General features: G+C 45.1%; 1 protein-coding gene across 2 annotated transcripts in view; it reads left to right on the top strand.

Annotated features, from left to right (window-relative positions):
- Positions 1–7052: 7052 nt before the first annotated feature.
- The window catches only part of RANBP3L (RAN binding protein 3 like), a 35708-nt gene continuing 28513 nt past the window's right edge, over positions 7053–14247 (top strand). The window contains exon 1 of one of the 2 annotated variants that reach the window (XM_069777305.1): positions 7053–7580. In XM_069777305.1, coding sequence (XP_069633406.1) covers positions 7331–7580 — 250 coding nt within the window. In that variant the 5' untranslated portion in view covers positions 7053–7330. The remainder of the gene's footprint in view (positions 7581–14247) is intronic. The other variant, XM_069777306.1, reaches the window with a different exon arrangement.

Genomic DNA, 14247 nt, shown 5'->3' with positions numbered 1-14247 from the left:
AGCAGCTTACTGCCAAACACACCCCTCTCTAGTTTCAACAGTCTTCACCAAGCTTTGTATCTCCTAATCCCTTGGCAGGCAGCTGTGCTAAGTGACCCAGCAGGGCTCGGAGCCTTTTCCTTCTCCTCCTGCGTGACTCTGCCCAAGTTAGGAGCTAGATCTCACTTACCAGCCCTGCGGCTGCCGTAAACATCCAGTCAGTAGCTCTCCCCATCTGCGTAAGCAGTAACCAGAGCTGGCAGCCAGACATGCTCTCTCACTACCTTCTTGCCTCCTTCCCATTCAGAGGCCAAGCACGTCGCGACCCTGGCTCTGGCTGTCCCTGCCTTTGGGGCAGGTGAAGGGAGAACACGCCGTCAGCGCTCACAGCCCAACAGGCACAGACTCGGCTACCTGGCTCAGCTCCCCGCTGTTCAGCTGTTTCACCACCCCGCTGAGCGGACAGGCAGGCCAGAAATTCCGGCACACAGACCCCTCTCAAATACAGCACTGGAACAGGTCTGAGAAAAGAAACGTGGGAAGGTGTTAAAAATCAATTAAACGCGCCGCTGCATTAGGCCAAAGTGAACAGAGCGTAAACTCTGGGTTATGGGAAATTAGTAAAGTCAATGAGTAAAGCACTAAGAAAACTGCTTTTAAGTATTTATTCCTTGAAACCAGGTGTCAGCTGTTATCAAAATCTCATGTCTATTCTTTTGTTGTTCAGATTGTTGTGTCTATTGTTTTGTTGTTCTGTTCAGAGCACAGAAATGTTGCAGCTGCAGGGTGCCATTATAGACTGTATTTGTTCATGAGGGTGGGGGGCAAGGTGATCAATACTGTGATAGGAATGATATTCCCTCCTAAAATTTTAATAAGTGGAGAGTGCTCAGAGTACGGGATAGGTGCCTTTTGGTTGAGTGATTAATATATCTGAAAATTAAAATTAATGTGTTGTGCTTGCTTTATTCATGTTAAATAAGGAACGCTCCCAGGTTATCTTTGGATAAACGGGAGTCATGTGAGTGCATCATGCTGACATTCACAAAATCTGTGCTATCCTTGGAGGTTCTGTTTAATCAGAGGAACTGACCTGCAGAGGAGAGTGCCATCCCTGCCAATGACAGCAGGGCACATGCAGGCATTTTCAGGACTGTGACTGAACACCAACTGCAAACACTTGGTTTTGTTTATTATAATTGAGTGTTCACAAACTGTCAGACTCATAATTAGATTATAATGTCTTTGGTCTAGAGTTCATAGTTACTTTGCCTGTAAAAGAACCTGGCACCATTTGGAGGTTTGAATTTATCTTGTGACCTAGCTAACACTACAGCACAGCTTACTTCTGTGTTTTTACTTTTGTCTCTCTTAATCCAAAATTAATTTCATCATGATGTGACAAAAACTACTTGTGGAAAAGCTAACTGGTGGTTAATTCACATTTTTATAAACAAAATGTCAAAAGTACAGGATATGTGTGCTTTATGACTTCCAAACAAATTATTTTGCCTTTTTTTTACTTTCCGTTTAGAGTTTCAGATGATGTTCTGCACTCATTTGGCTGTCACAGTGTATTAAAGATTTTATTATTGGAAGGAGTTCTGCGAGGAAAATGAATAAGATATTAGCACACGGATATGAGAATGGCGATGCTGGGTTGGACCACAGTATCCTGTCTTCAGCAGTGGCCAGCAATTGATGCTGAGGCTGAGAAGAGGACGAGACGATGTGATGCTTTCCCAGACTACTCTCTCCTTCTCTGGCAGTTGTAGTTCGGGACATCTAATGATCCCAAAGGATTCTACAAAATCTGTCACAGGGAGTCACAGGGATTCATTTCAAACATCTGTATCTGTTGATTGCCAGCCGGTGCAGCTGGTTTCACTGCAGACTTTCTGTTGCTCTCAGGGCTGGTGTTTCCGCAGGCTGATTTCAGCACGCTCAACTACCACATGCCTGAGGCAGCCATTCTTTCTGTGTTTTATTTCAAAGGTGTCCCTACATAGTAATTTTTGCATGCACAAAACAGATAAAGAATCATGTGTTCTTTGTGACCATTCAAACCCACCCATTCTGGAGGGACTCCTGTCACTGATGACAGAAAATAGCCCGCAGGTTCCACGTGAGCCCACCAGCAATGCCAGGGAAGGTGTCACAGCAATAGCAGGGTGCAGACCAGGACAGCAGCGCCGGCTGCCCGCACTTTGCTCTGCCTCCTTTCTCCACACCTACCATATCACTTGGCAGGGAGAAGGACTCTGGCCTTTAGCATTTTTTTCCTGAATGTTCAATTCAACTGACAAAAATAAGACCTCTAGAAATAAAGCATTTCTTCTGCTACAGTGGAATGAGACATTCAGAATCAGAGAGTGAAACATGGAGATAGACAATTGTTGCATTTTCAAACAAAATGTAGGTGTTTGAAAGGCATGGCCAAATTGAGCATTACTGAGTAAAGAAGAAAACCTACAGTGTGAGGAAAAATTAATTACAACTCTTCACATTGTGAAAAGCATCAAAGCATAATTCACATCAAACTGATGGAAACATGAAAAACAAATGAAGTAGAAATACTGAGAGCTTGTTTTTGGAGGAACTGGAGGATTTCTCATTTCATTTGCTCTTATAATTTTATGGTTGCATGTTTGTTGTTTCTGTGATTCTATGGAAGAAACTTAAGCATTAGATTTGTTGGGCTTTTTTTTTTTTTACTACTATTTAAGTTGTGTTATTTTACATTTTGAAATATCCTGAGCTTTTGGGGATCACTGCCTGGATATACATAAACCAATGTACTGACAATTAAATGTAACACCATGTAAATCTTGCCTCTTCTGCAGTTTTACAACATTTTAAACTCACCTAAGTTCAACTAATTCTAACGTTTGTAATTGCATCCTAATATCTGTAATTGTTTTGAACAAGTGTGGGCCAAAAGTTAAGCTAAGCTGCAGCAATGCATAATTTCTAATTTAAGTTGGTAAAATGGAAGACAGGAAAATGTCTGTAAATTCAGCCATAAAAATGTTTAGATTTTTCAGATTTAAATATAAAAAATTAATGTGATCCAACGTAGGTGATATATGAAGAAAACATCCTCTCAACTAGGAATGGGCCCCATCTGCAAAGCTGAGACAACGATCTACCTCTGGGTCCAAGTTTTCCAAATGTTCTGGGATACTAGGGCTTTAGATTACAAATCAAGCTCATGTTTGATAAAAACAATCACATTTAATTTCATACACCTCTAAACTCAGACTTTCATTTTACTTGGCCACACTTGGTGTTTAATACAGTTATTTACAGTCTTCTAAATGGATTTTACAATAATAAGCTGCTGAGGGGAAGGGTGATTACACACTGATCACAACAGAACCCAAAACAATGGCCAGCAAGAACAGAATGTTCAGAACGATTGGATCGGTCTCAGTCCATTCTCAGACTCCTGCAAGTTGTTGCTAACCTCTGTGACCTTCACAGATTTTTTAACGTATCAGTACCTTAAGAGTAAAAACAGGGTTTCACATTAGTTTTTTAAAAGACAATAATTTGGATGTCAAATGACAATGTCCTAATTTTCAGATGTACTAAGCAACTGCAACTCAAGCAGAATTCAGAAAAAGCTTGCTCAAAAAGAGCAAGAAAGATGTCCTTATAATCACTGAGTTCAACATAAATTAGTTTACTATTGTTTAGAATTGACCTTCTAAAGGTGGCCCATAGGATTAAGATTTTCAACTCAGCCAAGTTAGCAAGACAACATATAAAACCCTTTCTTTTTAAGCTATATTAGACACATCTATCTGGAACAGAAAGTGTTCAGCATCTTCCAACATGCAAACGGTCTGTTGGTTTATGTCTTTATTCACCATATTATTCAGATTGTTCACCAAAAGCATAAGGGTTTTGATCCTGTAGTAGAGAACACAGTAAGATTATATGGTACAGTATGCATATATGTAAGCATAATTAAAAACTCTTAAGTACTTAGAAAATCTGTAGATCACAATGTATGAATACACAGAACAAAACGTATCACCAATTTATTAGTATTCAATTTCTAAGAATTCATATATTTGGCAGGTATCAATATGTAGTAAATTAAAAAAAAGCAGTTATGTCAATTATTTAGACATTTTTAAGTCTAAAGTTAGCCCACAACTAAATATATTCTTGGGATCAGACCAAGTATTGACATAACTCAAAAGCTACCTAAGAGATAGGGACACATACTAGAAAGAAATGATTATTTTTATTGAGCAGGGATGAAAAACAGATTTCATATTAAGCCCTCTAGTGTAAATGAATTGGAAAGGGGCCAACAATCCAGCAGCAGCATCTGAAAATGGGTTATCTAAGTCAGTCAGTTGAGCAAAGACATTGAAGAAGTTAAGAAGTCTTCCACCCTACTAAGCGAATAGTCATTAAAATGGTAAATACTATCATTAATGACATAATACTAATGACAAATTACTGTCTTGAAGAAAAAAATCCTTTATAAATACATGTTATGGGATTCTAAATTAACTTTTTGATAATCTCAAAAGAAAAATGGAATTGGGCATTACCCCAAACAGTGTGATAACAGCTCTGTTCAATCTGCAGTATGACAGAAAAATTACTGAGATGGTAGGAAACATGTGGGAGAGACTGAAAAATAATTCTGGAAAAAACAGGCATAGCTCTGTGCCGTTGCCTTTTCTGCAACGTTGACCGTAGGCTACCTCAGTCCAAAGAAGGGTGTTCTGGAATTGAGAGCTGCAATGGCATCAGGAGCAATTCTCAGAGGAGTAACGACTGAAAAGTTTTGAAGAGTTTATCTCAGAAGATTAATAGAATATATAATAAAAGTATAAAATGTTGTTCAGAAGCTAGAACGGGACTGTTGCACATGCCAGTAACAAGGCCATATTCAACTTAAACTGTAAATTGGCAACATCAAAAATGGCAAACGATTCTTCACGCAATACAGTGGAACTTGCTGACATAATGCACCCACGAAGTCAAGGGTTTAGTAAGGTTTAGACAGAAGCTGCACAGTTAATTGGGATTCACAAAAACACCTGGTAGTAACAGTTAAGGCTGAGGGTACCGCACCTGGAGTCCTGTGTTCAGTTTTGGGCCCCTCACTGCAGGAAAGACATGGAGGTGCTGGAGCGTGTCCAGAGAAGGGCAACCAAGCTGGTGAGGGGCCTGGAGCACAAGTCTTGTGAGGAGCGGCTGAGGGAGCTGGGGCTGTTTAGTCTGGAGAAGAGGAGGCTGAGGGGAGACCTTATCGCTCTCTACAACTGCCTGAAGGGGGGTTGTAGTGAGGTGGGTGCTGGTCTCTTCTGTCAGATGGCTGGAGGTAGGACCAGAGGAAATGGCCTCAAGTTGAGGCAGGGGAGGTTTAGATTGGATATTAGGAAAGAAGTTTTTTCGCCAAAAGGGCTGTCAGGCATTGGACCAGGCTGCCCAGGGAAGTGGTGGAGTCACCAGCCCTGGAGGTATTTAAAAGACGTGTAGATGCGTCACTCAGGGACCTGGTTTCGTGGTGGACTCGTCAGTGTTAGGTTAACGGTTGGACTTGGTGATCTTAAAGGTTTTTTCCAGCCTAAGTGTTTGTATGATTCTACTGCAGTAGGGGTAAGACAGCACACTTCAGGATTTATGCCAACACACGCTGGGGCTCTACTGAGGGAAAACTACTCAACATCTGCCCGCTCTTGGACTTCTTGCATTTTTTTTCTGTGAAACATCTGATACTGGCTGTACAGAGAAACTGCATTAGACTGGATGTACGGTTCTGATGAACTTTTAGCTAATTCCTTCCTTTTTGTCTTGAGCTATTAGGATTAGAGGCAGTTTAACACCAGGCCTGCAATATAACGGCCTGAAATTGCTCCCACTTGAAGAATTTGGGCCTGTTATCATTTAAGCGAACAACGGGAGACACAGGCTAGGCTTTATAAACTTGCTGCACAGCGCATCTGGAAGGAGGGGACCGCAGCACCTTTTTTTGCTGACACTGCACTGGGCTCATGTCGGCATGGGGATAATCACAGCGCTTGGCTCTTCCGCTCGATGTTTCGCCTTCCTTTTGGAAACAAAAAGCCTCAGAAATCAACGACCAAGCGCAGTTACCGAAGGAGGCTGCTGCCAAGCAAAATCCGCCGTTCTGCCGGCGGGGAAAAGAGAGGTCCCCCGCGGTGAAGACACCGACTGGGGCAGCACCACCGCCCTCTTTAAGGGGCTCGGCTTGGCGGGGTGCGCTTTTGCGACACGCTGTGTTTCCACGGCCGCGCAGCGGCTCAGGTCGCGGCGGCGGCGGCCCGCAGGCCTCCTCGGGCGGCCGCTCCCGCCGCCCCCGGGCAGCCGCTCCCGCCGCCCCCGGCTCCGGCGCCGCCCGCCGAAGCGGCCCGCGGGGCCCCCGTCCTTCGAGCCCGCGGGCTGCCGGCCCCAGCTGCTGCGGCCCTCGCCGCGACGGGCCACCGGAGGCGGCTGCCGGCCGACCGCCCGCCGGCCCTTCCCGGGCTGGAGGCGGCGGCGGACGACGCCGTCCAGCCCTCACAGCCTGGCGAAAGCCCTGTAGCGTCCCTCCTCTGCGTGCCGCCGGGCGGCTGGTGGGGTCGCGGGCGGGCGCTGGCGATCCCGGCGGTCTGCGGAGCCCTCGGGGAGGGCAGTTCACCGCGACGGGAACCGAGCCAGCCCCGGCGGCGCTTCCCCTCCGTCGCCACGGCTGCGCCGGCCGGCGGCCCGGCCCGGCCCACCCTCGCCCTGCCGCCGGCGGGCCCCCCCAACCCCCCCCCCTCGGCCGCCAGCCCGCCCCCCGCGGCCCCCGCTGGGCGGGAAGCTCCTCACGCCCCTCTCCGCGGAGGGGGCCGCCCGCCACCGAGCTCCCGCCCCCGCCTTCTCTCAGCCGTCGCCGGTAAAGACGGCGCAGGGCCGCTTCCCCGCCCGCCCTCTTATGTTAATCGGCCGGGCTCTACATATCCCCTCCCAACGCCCGGCCCCCGCCAAGAGCTTGCCCCGAGCTGTCAGGGCGGCAGCGCCGGGCCCTCGCTGCCCCGCGGGCTCCGCCGCCGCCGCCGCCGCCTCCGGCTCCGGCTCCGGCTCCGGCTCCGGCTCCGGCTCCGCGCTGCCCGGCGGGCAGTGTCCCCCCGCGGCCCGGCCCTTCCCCTCCGGTGGCGGCTGCGAGGGCTGCTCGTCGCGGGGCCTCGCCTGACTCGTCGTGAGGGGAGGGCGGCCTAGGCAGCACCTCATAGGACCAAATCCAAAGTTCCAGGCTCAGCTGCGGCTTAAATACGCAGAATATATGCCTGTATAACTGCATATACACGTATATAAGGGTACTTCTGAGAACCTCGTAATGAGAAGCCAGCCAATTCCTGCTTGCAAAGGGAGCATTTTACATGCAGGTATACGGCGCTCCTGTGCAGGCTGCGGCGGTTCCGTCCGACCCCGGCACGATGCGAAAGCCCAGCCTGGCCTCCCCGAAAGGCCAGACCGGCCCGGTGACCGCGGGGCTCTGCACCAAGCTGCTCGCCCGCAAGAACAGACGGCCCACAGGTCCGGCTCCCGCAGCGGAAGGCTGGGTCCCAAGGAGGAATGCTGCGCAGGTGGGTTTTGCTGGGTAACGTTTTTGGAGTGTCTCCTGTTCCCCCTGCAAGGAGGTTTCTGGAGAACGGCTTAAACCCAAAGAATGTGCCCGTTTGGTAACAGCGTTGTGGGTGATGCAGAACAAGAGCTCGGCTGGCTGTAGGTGCTTTACTGCAGGTTTTTAGTGGTAATCTGCCAGGAATCTCCAGTTTCTCTTTCAGTTGAAGAAAAGACACTGCCCGATAGTGTGCGCTTGGGGTTTTACTCGTAGAGCACCCCAGAGCGGTCTCTCCGTCTTTGACCCCCCCGTTGTTTCGGCTTTCTGCAGCTTTCCAAAATGCTGGCCCCAGCAGCGGGTGGGAACAGCGCTCGCTTCCCTGGCTGTTCCTCCCTGCCCGTCACCCCTGGGCAGGGAGAGCGAAACGGGCCCAGCCTGGCTCCCCGGCGAGGAGCCTGACTACAGAGGCGGCCGGCAAAATCCTTTATCATCGCGGTAGTGAGGAGGGCCAAGAACTGAGGAGGATTTATGTGAGATTGCAATGGTAACCTTTTCTAAGAGGATGCATGAAGAAACAAGGGCTAATATCAAGGGTATTTTGCAGGTGATGCCACCGACCATTTTTTTACCACGCAGCTTGACGAATGAAGCCAAAACAGCAAAAGGAGGCACGTGCTTTCAAGGTCTAAACCCGATGCTATGACTGATACAGTTTAGAGTGCTTGGGCTAATTGATGAGTCAACCAGCCTTTCAGTTTGTGCTTAGTGTTGAGCACACGTAGTCCAGCTTACGTGCCTAAAAGTTAAGGGGGTGTGAGTGTTGTTGGATCACGGCTTGATTACCTGTATAGTTCAAGCTCTGCACAAAATCCCCGAGTGTTACTTCCATGCTACTTCGTAGGGATTTATGAAACTTAATATTGGTACAATGCCCTGAAAATGGTAAAGCTTTATATGCCTATGAATTTTATTGCCGTTCCATTGAGTATTTTACAGGCTTTTCTGATATATTAAAAATGCTGAGTGCTGGGTTGTTGGAAGTTTCAGTGTTTATAAAACACTTTTTGGTTACATACTTTGGCACAGTCCTGCTGATCTAGTGACACGGTTACTTCTGTCATTGCATCACTGCTAGAATTACATTGTAGTGATGAGACTCCCAAAAATACTTTCTTCACTCTAACGTTTGAAATAAAGCCAAGTAGGTTTCATTTCTCCCAGGAATTGTGTTAAAGTGTTGGCTGGGGTAGGGGTTTTTCGTTGTAATGCCTATTTATGTCTTGCCTGTATAAAGATGAGGACTGTGCTTTACAGAGATAAATGGGTGTGATATACGCTGTATTTATAAACACTTTTGCAGGCTGTCAGCTGAGTTTTCCATGGCTAAAGAGAAGCGTGTTCATTTTTAGATCTCATATGGCATGCTGTAAACCCGCAGTGGAAGCTAGGAGTAGTAAATGGAATTTTGGGGTAAAAGAACCCTTTCCACACTGATAAGAAAACTGTATTTAGAATCTGTAGCATTGCAAAGAGTGACTGAAGAGAGGCTGAACAGGCCGTAAAAAGTTCAGGCTGATTCTGCATAGCTGTGCCTGGATGAAGAATCCTTGCTCCCATAACTGGTCTCACTGAGGACAGTGAAATTATTTATGTGGGTTATGAACTATTTGTATGACAAAGAATGTGCAAGAGTGGAGCCTTAGCAGTACAGTTAAGCTGTCCTAGGAGAAATTCTTCCAGGAGTTTTATTTTGCAATAGTCAGCTGGGTGAACTTTTCCTTTCCTCTTTCCGAGTACGATGAAACTTCTTTGATGATGCACCCTCCGTTGATCCAAACAGGGATATGTGAAGTTATTTATCAGTTCCCCAAGCAGTATTTACAAGATGCCATCCGAACCCAAGATAAGCAACATACACTTTGTATTTAATACAGTGTTTGAACAGCATGCAGCGCTGTGTTCAGTAGTCTCTTCATGGGCCACTGAAGTACAGTCACTTCTGTAGCAATCACAGCCAGGTGGCCAAATGACTGTTGTGTATGTTTAAGTTCTCTAGAAATAAAATTCTCGAGAATGGTGTTTCTCAAAAAATGAAAGGCTTTGTCCAAAATTGCATCTCAATATGTTTGAAGTACTTTATTTTAATAATGCTGAAACTATTTCTTCTCATAAAACACTTCAGCGTGGTTTTGGACCAGTTATTCGGAACAATTTCTATTGAACATTTTTGGAAAATCAGGATTCATGAGAACTTGTTGCAAATTTATTGATTCAGTGACACTCTTCAATAGAAGAGTATTCTAAAAGAAAAAATTAAGTTAGCTTACAAGTCTGGAAATATGACTAAGATACTGAACTTAAGAATTTGTTGCCTGTATAGCAACATGCGTCTCTGGTACCTCTGCGTATGGAGAACTCTTCTGATTAGCATTGAAGATTTGACCAGATTAGAATTTAGTTTGATTTATGACCCTGTTTATTTTCCCATTTTGTTTTTAGTGGTTATTGATTTAAAACCCCCACCATGTACGTATACTGGATTTAGATGCAAATTAATTAATCAATCAATCTTATTTCACAGTGTCTTCACCCCCCCTCCCACCCCCCCCCCGAACCGTAAATTTGCTTGGAAAATCCTGCCATCTCAGCATTAAAACTGATATTAATTTTTAATGGAGTTGTCCTAGAAAGTACTGAATATGCTGCTTCATAAGCAGAAATCAAAAGTGTGAAGGGTAATAAACGAGAATCTGAAAGTAGCTTTCCAGGTCCATATTTAGAGCCTTAAATAAGTGACCTGATTTTCCAAAGGTGCTGAGCAGCCAGCCATGCATGTGAATTCCACCTGAGTTCTCAACTGCTCAGCGCTTCCAGAAACAGACCTGTTACTCGGGGTCAGCAATTCAAAATTTTTAAAAAGCTTTTTCGGTATGTCTTAAAGTTGGCCAATTTTATTAAGTTGGGTGCCTAAAGTACTGTTCTAGGACATCCCCATTTTGCCTTATGTCACCTTCATGATTTAAGTTTTGGCAGAGGAAAGCCTGGCTTACGTAGCGAGGTCACTGAGGGACCCGCGATGTTGGCTGGCAGCCTTGTTGCGCTCTCGCTTGGCTGTGAACTGACTCTATTTTATGTTGCGAAGTTCAGTATTTAGGAAACAGAAACCGCGGTTCTACTGCAGGTTTGGCAAATCCTGTTCTTAGCCAGAAGGTTTTTACTATTTTTTCACCTCTTTTTAGATGAAAATGGTGCATCTCTGGAAATACTGACAGATGTCTTTTTTGTATCAAAACCCAGACACAATATTTAAACATCAGCCTGAGCTTGGATAGCAAAGTATTTTGTTAATTTATCCTACTGCATATTTTCACTGTATGTATTTCTCTTCTGCCTGTTGTTGCAGTTTATCTTACGTATAAGTAGTTTTCTGTGGTTTTGCAGCATATTGAACAAAAATTGGTCATATTAGTACATAGTTTATCTCTGATGCTCCTTGAGACAACACGTTAAGGGACAGATCATCAGCTAGCATAGTCAAAATAATTCCTTTTTTTTTTTTTAACGTGACGATACAAATTTCTGGATCCATGTCTTCCACTTACATGCTAGTCCATTGTTGCTTTCTTTTTCTTCACTTGCCACAAAACACCAGGCACAATATTTTGTCTTAGTGTTTTTTTTTCAAGTAATAGCTGTAAACAGCATCTATTCATAAATAGCAGAGGCAAAGCTCTCCCTTGTTGTTGTTTTTTTTCTTGGTATTTTAGTAATGTAAAACTACCTCTGGGGATGTCGGAACTAAAGTCACAGTAAACCTACTTTTCTTTTCAACATCTTCCCCAATTACGTGTTCCCGTTGAGCCAATTTGTATGCGAAACAAACAAGACGGCAATGTTATGTGCAAGAATGTGTTGTTATTTCTTAACTTTATTTGGTGTGAGTTCTGTGACTTGGGAACCAGCAATCTAAGCAGTAACATAAAAATGCAGAAGTGTTTCTGCTTTTATTTTTGCAAATTATAGCAGTAATATACAAAGCTAGTAAAATTCATGCTATAGGGTATTAGAGTGCAGAAACTTGCTAATACTATGTTGTAGCCTTATCTTTTGACAGGATAAAATTATAATCAGGTTATAAAATTTCATGTAGTAGTTTTTGTGTTGTGTAACACTTACTGGGATGTTGTGAGGGAAAGCTAGATGCAGTTAAAGGTTTTGTAAGTCAGTGACATTGCTTGGAGATGATATAATTTTCCAGAATCTTATTCTATTTGAGAAAATGATCTTTGATTAAGAAGGTATTTTCTTTTTTTTTTTTTTTAATTTTTTTACTGTGTAAAAGTAAAAAATTGTAGTTTCTGCTTCAGAATTAAACGTTTTCCTATGAGGTGCAAATGGGATTGCTACAAAACCCAAAGAGGTTCAAGTTGTTACTTTAATTTAAGGAACTATGAGAAAAATGTCATTTTTTACAAGTCAGCTTTTGTTATCAGTGTTAGATCTTTGTTGGCAGTTATGAACTACCAGGTGGGGTTTTTTTCAGGTTTTGTGTGAAGGATTCAGTTTTGTAGCTAATACCATTTTTGCAGGATTGGTAGTTACTTGTAAAGAGCTATACAAGTAATATATAAAGTTGTGGGAACAGTAGAAGCTCAGGCAAAATCCATTGGATTGGCATTAGGCCTTTATGGAAATTCGCTGGATGAAACTGTTGAAAGAAACAACAGAGACATGAGAATCCTGCCACCTAACTCGTCTGTGGCACTCAGTTGACAAATGGAATAAAAAAATGCCTATTGCCAGCTCTGTGGTGAAATATTTAAATTACAGTTTTTCGTATGACTCTCAGTGGACCCTAGTTTTAAAATTTAATACAAAGTAGAAAAGCAGAACACCATGTAGAGCTTATAACCTTACATTTGGTAAGGTACTAGGTTAATTTACTGGAAAAGTAGTTACAGCTTGCTTCAACACTGACTGGCTAGTCCCTGAAGAAGGTATTGTCTAGTCACTGAGCAAGAATTTAGAAATCCAGGTGATGTTGCATACCTCTGACACCACAGAAAGCCCAATTCCTTAAATAGTTACTCAGTTTTGTAATTAGCTAAAAGGGATCACTAATCAATGAAATTGATTTGAACAGAACACAAATTTGAATGAGAAAATGAGTTTCTGTACTTGATGTCTATAATAGTATACATTGCTAAGACTGGAAGAGAAAAATAGGATTGATGCGTAAGAACTGTGATTGCTGTCAAACACCGATGCCTGCATTTTGGCACTTTAATGCGCATAAAAATGGGTTTGATTTTTAGATGTGATGGGCGCTCACAGCCTCTCACTGGAGTCAGCCATCCTGAGTGATGTGAAACCTTCTACTGTTATTTTTTATAGTTGTGGGTTCCTAACTTTAGATAGAAAAATGTGGAAGTATTTGCTATGAATATGAGTTAAGATGTTTTCTGACTTCTGGCAAGTTTGGCAGTGGTGAAGATGCAACAGAACTGATTTTCTTTTGAACCTGAAAATGTCAAAATTAACTGTTTAAAAGTCAGAAGTAAAAAACTTTTACTGAGGTCACAAACTCCTGTCTTATCCTCTTAAAGGTTTGAGTTTGTTTTGCTTTGCACTGTCAGCCACTCTTGACATATAACTTCAGGCATATGACTGCCTGAAAACTGGGGAGAGATTTGGGCTCATCTTTTCTCCACTGGGTCCTCAGCCCTCACAGGATCGTTCTCTGTTCTCTGGGCAAGGTGGAGCAGTAATAACAGCAACAACTCTGAAATTTTCAAAACCATCAGCGTCCCGCTTATTTTTTAACGTATGCATTTTGCGAAGTTTCTGCAGCTTTAGGAGAAGCAGTAGCAGTAAAAGGGAAGAGTGGTGTGTCGCAGCAAAGGCTGAAGGACCCCCACACCTCATGGACAATGCTGGCTTTTGGGACGCGAGCCAAGTTGGCGAAAGCAATTTTACGTGATTTCTTGCGTGTCATTCTGACTAGCGCTTCCCGGGCTTGGGCGGCAGCCAGCAATTATTTTTCCCCAAATGCACCTCTGTAACGTTTCTCAAACGGACCTCGGTAAATGCAGTCTCCATCGGGGCACGCCGTCATTTGCCCGTTGCCTTGCACGTACAGCGCGAGGCAGAGCGCCGAGCAGGGCGACGGAGCCGACGCGGGCCGATCCGAGCCGATCCGAGCTGAGGAGCCGATCCGAGCCAAGCCGAGCAGATGTGAGCAGAGCCAAGGGGCGCAGGCAGCAGGCCTGAGCGGCGGGTGCCCTTGGCGTCGTGGCGCGGAGGTCGCAGCACGTGTGGTGGTGCTTCTGCCGGGGCGGGAGGCCGGAGGCAGGGAGGCCGTGCAGGCGAGGTCTCAAACAAGGGAGCCCGACGCTTCTGGCCTGTCTCCAAACGCAGCAGACGTTAGGCCAGGACCCTTCGAGTTCAGCGGCGACGCTTCTGACGTGTCTCCGAACGCAGCAAACGCTAGGCCAGGACCCTTCGAGTTCAGCGGCGACGCTTCTGACGTGTCTCCGAACGCAGCAAACGCTAGGCCAGGACCCTTCGAGTTCAGCGGCGTCAGGGGAACCCTAGCGAGGAACGGAGAGCCCCAGCCGCGGGGGTTGCTGAGGGGCGGACAGACAGACGGTCCTGGTGATGGCTGACAGACGGGTCCCGTGCCCGGACTC

This window comes from Haliaeetus albicilla, chromosome Z (genome assembly GCF_947461875.1).
Source record: "Haliaeetus albicilla chromosome Z, bHalAlb1.1, whole genome shotgun sequence".
Taxonomy (NCBI): domain Eukaryota; kingdom Metazoa; phylum Chordata; class Aves; order Accipitriformes; family Accipitridae; genus Haliaeetus; species Haliaeetus albicilla.
This window is presented reverse-complemented; position numbering and strand designations above follow the sequence as displayed.